The following is an 18027-nucleotide window of genomic DNA, read 5'->3' as shown; positions in this document are numbered from 1 at the left end:
CCTTTCTTTGTACAACTACACTATAATATATCAAAGAAGTCTTTTATATTGTTACATAAAAAATGTGACTTAAACAACCATCTAAACATATATGCAGTTTGCATAAAAGTATTTCAGCATTATGATCCTTTAGATACGTGGAATATAAACCACTTATAACTTTTGGTTTGCTCTTCAGTATCTTAAAAAAAAATAAAAAATACAAATAAAAAGGATTTAGATCTGTGTGTTAATTTATATTGATGATCTTCATATCTACATGTTAACCCTATTTATCATTAGTGCCTTATTTTCCACTCTTAGGGGTTTATTTACGAAACTTCGGGATGTAAAACCTGGCACTTTTTGTGTTTATGGCTGAAATTTAAAAGAGCAATTATTTAGCAAACAAATAAGCATAATTATGGGGGTATTCCATGTTGATTCTGACTGTCGGGAAGTTTGCGACAGTCAAAATATCGGCCAATCCGAATGTCTGAAATGTTTCTGCATTTGAATCCACGTGCATTGTGTTGAATCTGGCCACAGATTCAACAATCCAGCAGCCATTTGAAAATGGAGATTTGACTTTTTAAAATGCAGAATCTGCATGGGCTTTAATCTAGTCGGAAATGGCTGCATTGAGTAGAAATGCCGATAACTCTGCCCGGCGAAAATACCGTTGCTTGTTCAATACTCCCCCAGAGTGGGAAAACATCAAATTTCAGTGCTACTTAATAGGATTTAACAAAACTACCCTTGTGTACTCTTTCAGCAGATGACTAAGTTGATGTTGGTCTCAAATCCTTTTTGGATGATGATTTACTGTCACAAGTCATTTAAAAGTCGTATAAAAGGGGAAACATCATAATAGTGTAATACATCCAATATTGGATGGTTAATTGTCACAACAGTGTTCTAATGAAGAGTAGGTGTTTTAGTGAGTCACCGATCCCTCCAATTTTCCTCTGAGAGTATTGGATTGCATACCGTACTCACATGGAAAGAACCTGAGATACAAACTATATTTCTATGATGGTGTATATCGTACCCCAACTCCGAATAAAGTTAGAATGTGTTTCTTTGGTGGTATATGATATAACCCAGCTCACAAGATGTAAGGTAAAGATGTACGTAGAAAGGTATCTTTGTTTCTCAGAAGTGACTCGGCTAGCATACTCGAGTCACAATTCAAATTGCTGGATCATGCGTATCTTTCAACATCATCATGATACCAAAAAAAAAAATGAATTAAAAAAGGTATTTATTTATTATTTATTTATTAACTGTTTCTTATATAGCGCAGCATATTCCATTGCACTTTACAAAAGGAGACAGAGATACAAACAGGTATTTATTTGTAATACAAAAAATATATATCCATAAGCTACAGAATGAAATATAAAAAGTACATTACATAAAAATAGAAGTAAATGGAGAGTACATTTCATAAAACGGTACTTGTTTCCTAGCACTGCGCCACAGATTCTAATTGTATGCCATCGGGTCTGAAAAATCGCATGCGACGCGACCGACCCAATTTTTCCATTGGAGCCAATGTTAAATGGTCCCTGAGACCCGATTTTACTATTGGACCCAATGTTAAATGCCCCCCAGACCCCATTTTTAATTGTATACCCACCCTGATGGGTAATGACTATGTGAAATGCCCCCCCTGTTGTTAACGCCACTATCAACGTCAACCCGAAGCGTGGCGAGCGCAGAGGGGCGGCGGTACGCGTCCTCCGACCTTTTCATACCCCTACTATCCACGTCGGCGTGGAGTTGATTTTAGATAATGTGGCGAGCGCAGCGAGCCACTGAGCCTGAAGCATGGCGAGTGCACGCGCATTACTTCACACGTATTACGCGTCCCCTCACCACGCTTCGGGCTCGGTGGCTATATAAATTCAACTCCATGCCGACGTGGATAGTGGGGGTATGAAAAGGTCGACCCAATGTAAAAATCGGGTCCGTCGCGTCGCATGCCATTATAATGCGATGCAACCAATATTTTAATTGTATTAAAAACGTCTTTAAAGCCCGAAAATCAGGTCGGTCGGGTCCCATCGCATACCTTAAGTTAAGGTATGCGATAGGGCCCGACGGGCACCGTGCTAGGAAACAAGTACCCATAAAACCACAAATAAAATTAAAAAAAAAACACAAAATGTGAAGCTTTTGTAGTCTTGTACAGTTTATGTACATCTCAGGTTCTTTTAGATTTTAAAACACAAAATAAAGAGAGCGCACTGTGTTGATCTTTTATTAGATTTTTTACTTAATTATTATTTTTAATAACATTAACACAGTGCGCTCTCTTTATTTATTTTGTGTTTTTTTGTTTACCAGCAAGGCTTAGTAGTCTTTTGTTGGGAGCAGCACATAAGCTGTGGATTTGAGTTTATATTTAATTTTTTACCAATAATTTACATACATAAGCAAAACTGCGCCTGATTTTCCCATCTGGGCAACCCTTTTCTTTTAAATTTTGCCTATAAAAATAATCTAAAGCACCTTGTTTTAAATCCTGAAACTTTGTAAATAAACCCATTAGCTCCTTGCTATCAGCAGGAGCAGTAGATGACTGATAACAACACTGGCTGAGTGAAAAACACTCTTATGAAATATATAATACAAATATACATTCCGGTCCATAAATATTGGAACATCGACACAGTTCTCATATTTTGGGCTCTATACATCACAGATAGAAAGTACAGTAATTCAAACTGTGTGAATGCGCAATAAAACCACAGTGCAGCTAACATCCAGAACCACAGAGTAGATACACCTCTGACTACTCAGAAAGACAAATCACCACAATGGATTTGAAATGAACCAAACAAGATGTTCTTTAACTGCAGAGGGTATTTACATCCAAATCAGGTGAATGGTGTAGAAATTTCTTTATGTGCCTCACACTTTTTAAAGGACCAAAAATAATGGGACAAACTAAACAATCCTAAATCAAACTTTCAATTTTCAATACTTTGTTGCAAATTCTTTGCAGTCAATTACAACCTGAAGTCTGGAACGCATAGACATCACCAGACACTGGGTTTCATCTCTGGTGATGCTCTTAGTTCCTACTTGTTCTTGGGACATTTTCCATTCAGTTTTGTCTTTATCAAGTGAAATGCATGCTCAATCCGATTCAGGACAGGTTATTAACTTGGGCATTGCATAACATTCCAATTATTTGCCTTAAAAAAACCTCTTTGGTTGCTTTTTCAGTGTGCTTCGGGTCATTGTCCTTTTTCACTGTGAAGTACCGTCTAATGAAGCATTTGACTGAATATGAGCAGATAACATTGCTCAAAAGACTTCAGAATTTATCCTGCTGCTTTTTTCAGCAGTCACATTAGCAATAAATACAAGGGAACCAGTTCCATTGGCAGCCATACATGCCCACTTCATGACCCTACCACCATCATGCCTGATCATACACCATCATACACTGATGAGGTGGTATGTTTTGAATCATGAGCATATTCTTTCCTTCATACTCTTCTCTTCCCATCCCTCTGGTACAAGATGATCTTTGTCTCAACTGTCCATAGGATGTTGTTCCAGAACTGTAAAGGATTTTTTAGATTTCCTGTTTTTGAGGCTCACCAATGGTTCACATCTTGTGGTGAACCATCTATATTCACTCTTGTGAAGTGTTCTCTTGATTGTTGACTGGAGAGTGTCCTTGTTCTAGCCAACTGTTGTGAAGGGGTTTTTCTTCACCAGGGATGTACTGTAATTCTGTCATACACTACAGTTGTTTTCCATTTTCTTCTGGGTCTGGTTTTGCTGAGCTCTCCGGTGCATGCATTCTTTTTAAGAATGTTCCAAACAGTTGATTTGCCCACACCTAATGTTTTTTCTATCTCTCTGATGGGTTTGTTTTGATTTTTTTAAGCCTAATGATGGCTTGCTTCACTGATAGTGACAGCTCTTTGGATCTCATATTGAAAGTCGACAGCAACAGCAGATTCCAAATGCAAATGTCACACCTGGAATCAACTCCAGAAGGAATAGCCTGCACCTGTCCATGAAATAGCTTTTGAGTTGATTACCCAAAAGTAATGGGACAATTACAAAGTGGTAGGCACATATAGAAAACATTGTAATTCCTACTCCGTTCACCTGATTTGGATCTAAATACCCTTAAATTAAAGCTGAAAATCTGCAGTTAAAGCATATATTGTTTGTTTCATTTCAAATACATTGTGGTGGTGTATAGAGCCCAAAATATGAGAATTGTGTTGATGTCCTAATATTTATGGATCTGACTGTATGTATTACATATACATATTGTAATATATGTATTGAATAAGTATTGAACTCAGGGGCTATTGAAATGAAATTTTCACCAAATGTCAGCAACAACCTATGCAATCCACACATGCAAATAAATCAAACCATCGATGTCCATGAATTAAGTTTTGTGTAATAATGTGAAGTAATACAGGAAAAACATATTGGAGTTACAAAAAGGCATGAAAAGCCAAGACATAAGCAAAATAGATCACTAATTACACACTAACTTAATTTATAAAGATGGTTTGATTTCTTTGCATGTTTGGATTGCATGGGTTGTTGGTGAAAATTTCTTTACAATATCACCATTTCCAGATATATTTACTGAGAACAATGTTGATATGTTCTATACTTCGTTTACCCGCTGTATTGTTTATCTCGTAGTGGGGACAAGATAAGCAAAAAACATTAGCATTGTTGCTATTTGAGAAATGGAAATTTTAAGCTCATTGGCTCCCAAATGTTTTCAGGCCACTGCCCTTTTAAATATAGAAACTTATCACCAGTACCCATGAGTATTGCTTATTCAAAATGGCTTCTGCTCCTATGTAAACCCACCTCTACAAAATGTAGCTGCTCAGTAGCTTTCCTCAGTTCTATTGTTCATTCTAGTGTATAGTTCTCAGTGGAAATTTGTATTTAGGGCCTGATACAGAGTTGATCACTGTGTGTCTGAAAAACACAGCCATACCCAGGTATATGGCTGCGTTGAGGGGAGAGAGTCACCTGAGGCCTGGGGAGAGTCAGTGGAGAGTCAGTGGAGTTTGCGTGTGCATCTTTTTTTAGTGATGTGGGTAAGATGCATTTTCAGGAACACTGTGCAAAAAGACACTCGCCATTAGTAAACCCACTCATGACTAGGCACAACTAGAAGAGCAGTTTAATGTGACAGTGGCAAAAATGTAGCAGAACATCTGTATTTAGTTGTTCTTCACCTCCGGTACAATTAATGAAATTGCCAAAATTGGTTTTGTTTTTCTATATTTTTTTCTATTTGCATTGGAATTTTAATAGTGTGCAATTGTACTCATTAACAATACAAATATTTTGATTTAACAATTTTGACAAATGTTTTCTAGAATGCCATGAAGTTCTGATTGATCTCTTGGTTACATTAATGAGCTACAGCATCAGTTCAAATGAGTTAGCACTATTCCTCCATTGTTTTCTGGAAAAGACTTTAAACGTTGTAAGTAAATGAAGAGCATGATTGTTTTATTGTACTTTTAAGCAACTTACTGTAGTTATAGTGTGACAAAGGTGATATGTGTCGTTACTCTATAAGTTACATTTATAGTATAAACTTGCAGTCCTACTATTTTTACTATTTGAATACATGTGTTACGTAAGCAGTGCTTAACTTAGTGCTTATGCATATGTATTTGTTAGAAGTGTATTAAAATATTTATTATTGCTGGTGAATAATAGATTTGTATATGTAATTAGGGTAGTGTTCATTCTAGCACCCGCTATATTTGAAAACCCATGCAGTTCCTCTTCCCTGCCTGGGGTGTTGCTGTCTGCTGTAGTGCTTCTAGCACAGTGTGGTCAGTGCATATCAGCACTGATATGCAAACCAGACCTGTGCTAGAAACACCACAGCAGACAGTGACACCCGAGGCAGGGAAGAGGAACTGCAGGGGTTTTCAGAGAAAGCGGGTGCTAGAATGAACAATATAAGGCAGTCATTACTTAATATATTCATCAACCATACCCTTATTTAGTTAATACTAAGTATAGGAGGATGCTTCAAAAGTGGGTCCTCCTCCTGTATCACTTGCTCTTTTGTCTTAAATGAAACCACCTTCTTCAGGTCTCAGGACACCAATGAGTCTTTCGAAATAGAGACACTGATCAACTCAGTATTTGTAATATATGTTCTTCAGTGCAACTGCTATATGGAGAACTACAAGGTGCCTCAAAGAGAGGTTCCTTAAGCAAATGAGAAATCCCAGTTCCCTATCTCACACCTTGATATCTGCTGTATCTGTTGTCTCCTTGTGCTGCCTTGAAAAAGGTCCTAAGGGACTGAAATGTGTACTATTAATCCTGGACATTTACCTTGAAGAAATCATCTATACAAGTCCGGTGAGTGCTGTTTTCCCCCAGGGGCGTAGTCTGTATCTATATAAGTACTGTTTTTACACTACTAGTCCTAGTAAACAAAATACCTGCAAGATGGAATTGTCTCAGGGCACTCCCAGCCATCCTTATGTTGTATAAAGAGAACATACACACTTTAAAAAAAAAACAATCAAATCATTTCAGCAACATGGTCTGCTTATTTTTTTTGTTTGGGCCCGCACAAAAAAAGAAACCATCTACAGTACCTCTCCATTCACAAACTGGCTCTACAGAGGCAAGATGTTGTCCTCATCCTTGGTTTCCTCCCCCCATCAGTGTGTACATACTCATCCTCAGAGTATTAATTCATCCCTGCTGGAATCCACTATCCTAGGTCCCTGTGTAATTTCTGGATTTGTTGCTGGTAGAGATCTTCCTGGTGGTGTTTGTAATTTATTTTGATGAACATCATCTTCTCCACATTTTGTGGAATAAACCTACACTGATCGCTGACAAGGTTCCCGGGTGCACTAAAAACGCTTTCGAAATACACACTGGAGGGGGGCAACTTAGGTGAAATAAAACCATTTTGTGGAAGGGCCTCCAAATTGGCTATTTTTTCTGCAAGTACAGATATGGACTGTCTGTCTACTTTGATGCTGTCACTGATATAATCCTCAACCATTCTTTCAAAGGTGACAGCATCATATGTAGTGACAGTAGACATGTCTGTAATGATAGGCAGCTCCTTTAGCCTGGACCAGATGTAAAAAGTAGGTGTACAGATGGAGCCGGGCTCTACTTTGCAGGGGATGGCGATGGCGACGCCATCTGTATTTGCGAAAGGGGATGCGCGCGCGCGTCCCCTTCCGACGGCTTCCCCCGGGACCCTGCCGACTTGTCGGCGGTCACCCGGGGTCACCACCGCCTCCCGCATCCCCCCTCCCCAACCCTGTCCGTCTCCCTGAAGCTTAGACGGACAGGGTCCCGTTGCCGCGGCGCACGGACACTGAAATGCGCATGAGACGCACGTGCGTCTCAGTCAGATGGCGAGCCGGGCTGCTGGCGGATCACCAGCGGTGACATTCTGGCGATTCGCCAGCAAAGATGAGCCCGGCTCCATCTGTACCAGGAAAATTTGATTTGATTTCTTGCAGCCTCATTTGCTGGAGAAAATGAAGGAGAAGCTTTTGCTGTGTCACGTTCTGCTTGAGCTGACTATTTTCTCACCAGCAGGCTTTAAATCTAATTGCATTCCCCCTCCTTTGTCTGCGTCATAGGCGGACGTCATAGGCTTGAATGGCCTTTTGCTGCTCCTCCATTCTCTGAAGCATATAGAAGGTGAAATTCCATGTCTTGCTTCAAATGATGGCAGGGCAAGTTCAAGAGTGGTGGTCCAGTTTGTTTACCCACACATGTCCGTGTTTAAATGGACACTGGGTACAACAGCATATCTGAGGACATTAAGGACAATTTTTCTTCATAATGTCCCTGTAAAGTCTGGGAATTACTTGCCTAGTGAAGTGGAATCTAGATGGGATTTGGTCCCCGGGACACCATTCCGGACTCCAGCACGGTTGTTTTGTCCTCAGTATTCTGCTTGCAACAGGGTGACTGATGTCTTGCTTCATCTTCCTCGCAAAGGACTGTTGTACAATCATTTGCTTAGTTAAAATAGTAGGTGACATTAGGTGTTGTTGCACTCCCAGCAGCAATAACCACAACGGCAGCAGTGTAGCACTTAAGGATCCTCCGGAAGAATCCATCAGCCATGCCTTTGACATGGCCTGCAGGACTCCTGATTGAGGAGGAAATTAAAGATGATATGTTGATGGTGTGGATTGCAGGTGCTTGGATACAACAGAAAAAGGGATTTAGGTGTCATTGGACTGCTTACTCTCTTAGCCAAAGTTTCTGAACTTTACAATGACTTATGATGAATGTGCAGCAGGTGACGTAGAAGACAGAATGTTTCTAGGTTCTTAACATCCTTACACCTACTTATTACAGTTTTACGAAGGCTACTTATGGCAAGACAGTTGCTGTCTGCATTTGGATAGAAATTGTTCCAGAGGTGGATTTTTTAGTCTCTTTATCCAGGCATGACTGTGGGCCTTTTCACCTCACGGCCAACAACTTTCTCCACAGTGTTATTCAAACAAACCACATCACTATCAGAATTCTCATCCGAAACTTCCTCAATGCCAGCTACACCAATATCCTCCTCATCCTGGTGTACTTCTACAGTGACATCCTCAATCTCAATGTCCACAACTGGACTGGCACTTCTCCTTACAACATGCAATTGATGGAAGTAGCCTCATTTTTCCGTACGGTGTTGGAAAGGTCAGGCCTAGACATTGCAACTGCAGACATACTTGGACTCTCCTTGGGGATTTGTAATATCTCTGAACTTACAATGATTTCCTGTGCTTTAACAAACTTTAAAAAAAAAAAAAAAATTCAAGAGGGAGGAGGGCTTCCATCTTCATGAGAAGCAGAATCACCAGTAATGGACATAGGCCAATATCTTTCCTCGTCTGCTTATTTTGCTTTTTTTATTTTTATATTTGGTCATCTGCCTTAGATGACGTTGATGGACTTGCATTGTTAAAGTAATAAATAGTGGGAGCGGTACTTGTGGAGTATCACGGCTCCCATCGCATGCCATATATAGTGGCATGCGATGCGATTTTTACCGATTTTGGCCGTTTTTTTTACAAAATCGTATGCAATCGCATCACATGCGATTTGATCGCATGCGATCGCATACGATTTTGCACTGAAAAGCATCCAAATGCATTGGAATTAGTATTAAACATGTTCAATGGCCCCCAACTGGCATTTTTGAGGCTGTACCACCCCCACTATCAACACGAACCCAAAGCATGGCGAGCGCAGCGGTACTTGTCCTACGACCTTTTCATACCCCCACTATCCACGTTGGCGTGGAGTTGAAAATAGAAAGTGTGGTGAGCCCGAAGCGTGGCGAGCGGACGCGGACACCTATGAAGCCCGTGAGGGGACGCGGATACCTGTGAAGGTATCCGCGTCCCCTCGCGGGGCTCGCCATGCTTCGGGCTCGGTGGCTCGCTGCGCTCGCCACACTTTATATTCTCAGCTCCACGCCGACGTGGATGGTGGGGGTATGAAAAGGTCGTAGGACGCGTACCGCCGCCCCTCGCGGGCTCGCGGCGCTCACCACGCTTCGGGTTCGCGTTGATAGTGGGGGTGGTACAGCCTCAAAAATGACAGTTGGGGGCCATTGAACATGTTTAATACTAATTCCAATGCTTTTCAGTGCAAAATCGTATGCGATGCGATTTTTTTTTTTTGCATACGATGGGCATCGTGGGAGCCGTGATACTCCACAAGTACCATGGGAGCAGCTTCAGCACTAGTAGTAGGAAGTGGTTACTGGTCTTTAAATTGTGGGTCCTGCATTTCTATATCAACACACACCACCACTAGGCTTGTATACGGAAGCAGCACCACTGCACTTATATACGGCAACGCAGGGCAGTACCACTGGATTTATATACTGCAGCACCATCAGACTTGTATACAGCAGCACAGGTAAGCACCATTGGATTTATGTATTGCAGCACTACTGGACTTTACATACAGCATTTTGATTTTTTTTTTATGCATTGACAGGAGGCGTTTGACTTGGAAACCACCTATTGTTATAGATTTTTGAAACTCAGACATGCTTCCACTGCTCAGAAACTCAGACTTACCACTGCCTATGAAATATATTTCTCTTTGATTAATCCTGGGGACACAGCTCAACCTTGGGATGTAGAAGGGTCTGAAGGAGGGAGGCACCGATGCTAAAGATTTAAGAGACAGGCTCCTCCCTTCTGCATCCCAGCATTCCTCAGTTTCCATTAAGGTGCCCACCGGAGTGGGTGCTATGCTGAAGGGTTGGTTCGGCAGCCATTGAAAGAGTAGCTAGGGTGTTTGTTTGTTTTTATTAATATTTCACTTTAGTTAGTGCAGGCACAGTGTGAGGCTTCCAGGGGAAGTTCCTCACACTGACAGCACAGCAGGGACTGACAGAAGGTTTGTGAGCAATGCTATTTAAAAGGCTATCATCCAATCATATCAGAGTACTAATTAGTGCTTCCAGGAAATTCCAGGTTGTTAGTTAACCCTTAGCGGGTTAAGTTTTAGCAGAAGCACTTGTTACTTATCTGTGATGTAATTTTCCAAAGTGTTCATATATCGTAATAAAACATTAATCTCAATGCCTCTGCACTTCTTTGTGCAGTATAATGTAATGTCCATAACAATTATAGGCATTATTAGCAAATACATACAAATATAACAATGATGAATATGTAAATAAAATAGAAATAAAAAGAAATAATAGTAATAAAAATAAATATAAACATAAAAATAAAATAGAAATAAATAAGTTGAGGAATGGCATCCTGATATATTACGGAGACACAAAGGAAGAACATATAAAGAAGTGTGTCTAAGATCACCTCTTAGAAAGACTAATGAACGCAAGTTTGGTGTATTACATATGTGGATCCAAATGGCTCACTCAGTAGTGTTCCCGCTTAGAAACAAAATCATTGCCTATGCAATCTCCAGGTTCGAATCCTCGTTGCCAGCAAAGTTCAGCAAAATTTGTTTTTCCTTTTTATCTCTGTATCTTGTACCTTTATTACAATGTGAGACATTATCCAAATAATGCTACAGTATTATAATATAGGATACAGAAAAATCTGCACTTACAAAGAAAACAGGGGATATAGACATACAAAGTATAAAATAAATAGTAGATATTCCAACTTATTGAACTCTAGATAGCTGAATATTAAATAGATAGTTGAATAGCTAAACATCAATCCTCCTATTTTATAGAATTAATCTTATAAATACAGAACACTATTATAGTTCAAAATACAAAGAAAAACTGAGCTATATATTGAGGAAATGTTTACAGAGCAAAGGGATTAAACTGATCAGATGTTATTTAGCTCTATACATTCATTTAAACCTGCTGGATGCAAGCTATTGAAAGCAAAAATCCAGTATGCTTCCTTACGGCACAATTGATTAAACCTATCACCACCCCTAGAGGTAGCATTTATGAACAATCCAATTAAAGGACATTCAGCTGTTCAATACAGTTCTAAAAATCTTCAATAGGAGTGCGTGCAATAATATTGTTTATTTTTTGTATACTTATTTTTATGAGCTTATACCTCGTGATGGCGCCTGCCATTTTGGAAGGGTTTACAGGCTGAACTCTGCAGAGGTTGCAGCCTGTTACAGGAGCTCAGCAGAGCTGTACGATTCCATGTGATCCTCAGTGATGGAGAGTTACAAGGAAGGGAGAAACTAACAGTGGGAGCGGCTCACAGGGGGGAAAAAAGGCACTAAAGACCTGTCTCCCCGCTGTAGCAGGGACTTTGGTCTCTTCCCTCACTTTGTTTTTGGTGCCCTTTCACATTCATTGTGTGGAGCTGGAAGGAGAGGAATTTTCCTGCTGACAGAGTGATTTGTTTACTCCAGAGGCAACGCCATCCCTGGTGACCACGGAGGGTCATACAGCAGACAGTTAAATACACTGTTTATATTGGCTTTGTACTGACGCCTGACTTATTTGCACTGTGGTTATTTAGCATGACTGAAACGTGTAATGCTGCTTTGTTAGGAGAGGGTGTGTCAGCCAGGGAAACAAACTGCAGAATTTGCGGTCTTAAATTAACATCTGAACAGATGGACCATGGGGACATTTGCCCTTTATGTGAGTCTGTGCCTAGTGGAGCGCAAGCCCAGAGGGCTGAGCAGCCAGAACCTGCATGGGCTGTTGCTCTGAGCAAGTCTGTATCTGCCTTAGTGCAAGTGTTAAACAGGCAGAGAGATGAGTTGGTGAGATCTCCCAGACCATTTTCATCCTCTCATTTCTATGGGCTCCATTCCCCCCTCACAAGGGGACCCTGCTTTTCTGCAAGGGGTGCAAAAATTTAATTCCCTTATGGAGCAGTTTACTAAGTAGTCTGAGGGCTCCCCAAAGGTTGTCCTTATCTCCACCTGTTCCTAATGTGGAATCAGAGGAAGAAGGGGAATGTGTAGAAGATATAGCATGGGATCAGAGAGAAGAGGATGTCTCTGTCCCTGGTGTGGATGATTTGATCATCACAGTTAGACAAGCTTTGAATTTATCTGAAGGGGATAAAGCCCCACAGCAATGTGGATTTAAGGGACAGCGCAGGGACGCAGTCACGCTCCCTTTGAATGAAGGCATGTAAGAATTGCTGGGAGGAGCGTGGAAAACACCAGATAAAAAGCCTCTTATGCCCAGAAAGTTTCTGACTTTATACCCATTACCGGAAGAACACGTAAAATTGTGGGAGACTGTTCCACTGGCGGATACCCCAGTGGCTAGATTGTCAAAAGATACCGCTCTGCCTGTTGCAAGGTGTTGCTGCGTTTAAGGACCCTGTAGATAAGAAGTTAGAGGGTTGCTTAAAGGCTGTGTTTGAGGGTGTTGGCTTTACACTTAGACCAATTATTGCTTCAGCCTGGGTCTCTAACGCCATGATTACCTGGGCAAACACCTTATGTTCACTGCTCCAGCCTTATTCCGAAGCATTTGCTTTGGCAGAGAAATTAAAGGCGGCAGCTGAATACACCTGTGAAGCAGGGGAAGAGGGAGTCAAGATTGCATCCAAGGTGTCTGCCACTTCAGTGATGGCCGGAAGGGCCTTGTGGCTTAAAGCTTGGGAGGCAGATAACGATTCCAAGAAATCTCTGGAGGTGCTGGCCTTTAAAGGAGAGTTGCTTTTTGGTTCTGAATTGGAATCCCTCATTAAACAGGCAACAGGGGGACAGAGTACTTTTCTTCCCACGCCGCCAAGTAAACCGGGTTCTTCCAGGTTTGCGGCCTTTCGCCAGTCCTTTCGAGGGGGTGCTTCTTCCAGAGGACAGTCAGGAAGAGGGAGATATGGTGCAGGGAAAGGTAAAGCTTCCAAATCCCATTTTGGTGCCTTTGCAAAAAAGCAGACTGCCAAGGGTGAGGAGAAGCCCTCCGCATGACGGGCCGGAGGCTCCCCGGTCTGGACTCAGAGTTCGGGGGCCGCCTTTTGCAGTACCTGGACGTTTGGGCCTGGTCAGGTCAGGATCCCTGGCTTCTCAATGTGGTTTCCCAGGAATACAGGATCATCCTGAAAGGGGCTCCTCCAAGGAGATTTTTACCTACACCCTTACCCAGGAAGGCATGCTTAAGAAAAGCCCTATTGGGGGCAGCGAGATCCCTCCTGGTGAAGGGCGTGGCGGTACAACGGGAGGAAAGGAAGAAGGGGTTTTACTACATTCTCTTTTTAGTAACCAAACTGGATCAGTCATTCAGACCAATCCTAAGCCTAAAGTCTCTAAATTTGCACTTGTGGGTGGATCACTTAAAGATGGAGTCCTTGAGATCAGTACTCACGAGCCTGGAACCGGGAGAATTCCTTGTGTCCATGGACATTCAAGATGCCTATTTGCACGTTCCTGTATGCGAAGAACATCAATCTTTGCTGCGTTTCACAATAGGCAATCTGCATCTGCAGTTTCGAGCTCTACCCTTCGGACTGGCTACAGTTTCGAGGGTGTTCACCAACATAATGACAGTAATGGCAGCTGCTCTCAGGCTTCAGGGAATTGTGATTATTCCATATCTGGATGACGTGTTATTTAAAGCAGAGTCGGAGGAGAAGTTGCAGGTGAATCTGTCAAGGGCAATTTTTTTGCAGAGTCATGGGTGGATTTTGAATCTACAAAAATCCCATTTTTGCCCTACTCAGAGGCTCCAGTTTTTGGGAGTGCTTCTGGATACTCATCTCCATCGAGTGTTTCTACCAGAGAACAAAGCCAGGGACATGTTTGAAATATTTTACAGTCGAACAGTCCATCAGTATGGCATTGCTTGAAACTCCTACGCAAGATGGTGGCGACCTTCGAAACCCTTCAGTATGCCAGATTCTATTCCAGGCAGTTCCAATGGCACATCCTGGCGTGTTTTATTATTATTATTATTATTATTATAATTTTATTTATAAGGCGCCACAAGTGTTTTGCAGCGCCGTACAAAGGAACAATACAGGGAGACAAAGCTTGACATAACATTGAATAAATAACAAGAATACAGTACAAATAAAGAGCGCCACAGTTCAATACACATTACAGCTTTGATATAAGTAGTGAGGACTCAATCAACATACAACTAGAGGCTAGATGCCAATGATGGAGATGTGAATGCGGACAAAGATGGTCACTGAGTGTTGGAGTAAAGGAGAGCTGTGAGTGACATGTGAAGAGAAGAGGGCTTTGACAACAGGAGGGAAGAGGGCCCTACTCGGAGGAGCTTACAATCTAGTAGGAAGGGGAGACAGACAGATTACAAGAGGTGCAAGCAAGTGGGTGGTGGTTAGATAGCAGGATGTAAACAGGCAAGGGGTCGGAGAACCAGCTGGGGTGTTGTTGCCCTGGAGTCAAGATTACAGGGCCTGTGGTCCAGGGAGGAATCAAAGTTGCCGATCAATGTGCTGGAACTGAGGGCAGTTTGGAAAGCACTGGTACAGGCAGAAAAAGTGTTGAGTGGTTCTCCCATTCGAATCCAATCAGACAATGCCACGGCTGTGGCTTACTTGAACCATCAGGGGGGTACTCGCAGCAAATTGGCGATGAAAGAGGTTACCAGGATTTTTCAATGGTCAGAGGAAAATGTTCTGGTCTTGTCTGCTGTGTTCATTCCAGGAGTTTGGAATGTGGAAGCGGCTTTCCTAAGCAGAGAGGAGCTCCTGGAAGGAGAATGGGCTCTACACCTGGAGGTGTTCCAGGAAAATGTGATTTGCTGGGGAATGCCATATCTGGATTTGATGGCGTCCAAGCACAATTGCCAGGTGCCCAGGTTCTTAGCGTGGGCGGTGGATGCCATGACAGTGCCTTGGAATTTCGAGATGGCCTATGTCTTCCCACTATTTCCCATGATTGCTCGGGTCCTCAAGAGGGTGAGGACACAGGGAGCATGTGTCATACTGATAGCTCTGGACTGGCAAAGGAGATCTTGGTATTCCAACATTCTGAGCTTGTCTACACAGTCGTGGTGTCTACCGCTCTGACCAGATCTTCTCAGGCAAGGTCCATTCTTTCATCAGGACCTTCCTCGGCTCAATTTGACGGCTTGACTCTTGAAACCTCCATTCTAAAGAAGAAAGGGTTTTCAGATGAGGTTATTTGTATCATGATTAGTGCAAGGAAACCAGTTTATGCGGCTAATTATTACAGGGTTTGGAAAACCTACATTAGATGGTGTGAGAGACAGAAGGTCCACACATCTAGATTCAAGATTTCAAGCCTGTTGGAATTTTTACAGGATGGATTCTCATCAGGGCTGAGTCTACAGTCTCTTCAAATGCAATTGTCACCTTTTATCTATTTTCTTTCAGAAAAAGGTGGCTTTACTGCCAGAAGTGCAGACTTTTCTTCAGGGGGTTACTCGGCTGAAGCCTTGTACTTTGTTAATGTATCCTAGTGTGCTCTAGAAGTTGTACTGAGGAATGCTGGGATGCAGAAAGGAGGAGCCTGCGTCTGAAATCTTTAGCATAGGTGCCTGTCTCCTTCGGACCCTACTACATCCCAAGGTTGAGCTGTGTCACCAGGATGAAATCAGAGAAAGGGATTTGAACGGTAAATTCTTACAAAAATCCCCTTATATATTATTTACATGTGTTTTTGTTAGTCTTGTACCCCAGCCGTGCACTTGCTATTTATATTGTGTTTGTTTTCTCATGGATTTGGTGCTATTCTTGATTTATACAGTATATGAGTGTAACCATGTTTTATATGAGTGCTGACCTATTAAGTGCATTTATTGTCTTCCATATATTTGTATGGCATACATTAGATCCAGTGGTAAACTTTTTATGTTTGCGTAATCTGTATTCAATGTTGGTTTATCTGCTGTTTCTTGTTCAATTTAAATTACTAATCATGTTACACATTTGTAAGCTATTACAATTCTGAGAAATGAAAAACTGACACCCCTTTCACACTGCAGCTCTTAACAGGTATATTGCCGAGTTTTTAGCCTTTTAAAATGGTTAGAGCTGCAGTGTGAAATCTCCAGTCTGCACTTACCGGTTACAAATAACCGGTATTTGCAAATGGGTAAAAAGCAGAGTCCTACACGGTTCAGAGACTTTTTTATGCAGTGTGAACGGCTCTGAACCGCCATATAGGACTCAGGCATTAGCTATGAGAGCGCAGTGCATATGTAATGAGCAACTCATTACATATGTGCATATGAAATGAGCAACCCATTCATATGCACTGCACTCATTACATATGCGCTTATGTAATGAGCGGCTCATTACATATGCACTACGCTGTCTTATAGCTACTGTCTATCCTGCTTTCACACTGCAAACCTGCTTGAGACCCGGTATTTATGTGCGATGTGAAAGGGGTTTAAAACAGTAAGATACCGTTTTAAATACAGTTTCAAAATACGGGGTCTCAAACGTTTTGGCAATGTGAAAGCAGCATGACTATATTATAGTTTAATAATAATAACAACAACAATATTTTAGTTGTTTAGTAGTACATAGGAAAACTATGTATCCAATTACTGTGTCATCTGGATGTCTTATCCCACCATTGCATCATGGTTTTTTTTTTGTATTTTAGGAAGTGCTTATAAAAGGAATTCTAAGTATTACAGAGGCAAACAACTGCATGGCACCTCTGAAACACATGATGTTTCCTCTTCAGCAAAACCTAATTGGAGCAAACAGTTTTGCACAGAAACCTACTGGTTCAACCACTGGAAAAATCACAGGACTGTTTAGAAAATCAAAAGTTTTGCAAAGTAAAGATATTCATTGTGACAATTTGCTTTCCTCATGGCACATTGCTCCTATTCATTTGCCTTTGATTGGCCAGACTATGTCTGATGGTTTTAGTTTTACGTTGTGGATGAAACTGGAGTACAACTTAGAATCGGATATTTTGATGAGTAAAGGAAAACAAAGCAAGAAAAAAAATAAGCAGCTTCCTGTTCACACGCAAAATGCAGGTACAGTTTCACAAATTTTCCTGTGTTTAACGAAATCAAACAAAATGAATAACAAAGCATTGATAATTTAATTGCCTATTTTTAAATTTTGGATTAATTTGAGTTGCTTTATAGACCAGTTAATCTAACAAAGAAACAAAACACATCAAACAAACCTATAGCTAATATATATATATATATATATATACGGGGCCACCAGCATTTCGGATAAGGGATTTTTCCGGTTGCTGGATATTTTTTTATTAACATACTTACCTGGTCCTACGATGGTCACGGCAGCCTTCAGGATCTTCTGCAGCGGTCCCGGGGGTACATTACATGAATATACAATAAGAAACCTTGAATGTATTGTCGCGGATGTGTGATATATTTAGACACGTCGCAACGACACAGACAGGTAAATCAGGGGCACAAATAACCTACAGTAAAAATAATTTATAAAAAGAGTTTTTATAATTTATGGCAACTGCTGTTCCCACGAGTGATTCTGTATCACTCAAGAAATAGCACAAATAGTCACACAAGAAGAGAGAGCGCAATTGCCACAATTTAAATCTCAAATGGATAATATTTATTAATATCGCATTAAAAAT

At 41.2% G+C, this 18027-nt stretch overlaps 1 protein-coding gene across 1 annotated transcript in view; it reads left to right on the top strand.

Moving 5' to 3' along the window:
• The window catches only part of LYST (lysosomal trafficking regulator), a 574932-nt gene that overhangs the window by 137778 nt on the left and 419127 nt on the right, over positions 1-18027 (top strand). Inside the window, exons 10-11 of the mRNA XM_083176391.1 lie at positions 5370-5479; positions 17047-17434. Coding sequence (XP_083032517.1) covers positions 5370-5479; positions 17047-17434 — 498 coding nt within the window. The remainder of the gene's footprint in view (positions 1-5369; positions 5480-17046; positions 17435-18027) is intronic.

The sequence above is a fragment of the Crinia signifera genome, chromosome 3, assembly GCF_055691185.1.
Source record: "Crinia signifera chromosome 3, ASM5569118v1, whole genome shotgun sequence".
NCBI classification, from domain to species: Eukaryota; Metazoa; Chordata; class Amphibia; order Anura; family Myobatrachidae; genus Crinia; species Crinia signifera.
The sequence above is the reverse complement of the archived record's forward strand: the minus strand, read 5'-3'. Positions and strand labels throughout refer to the sequence as shown.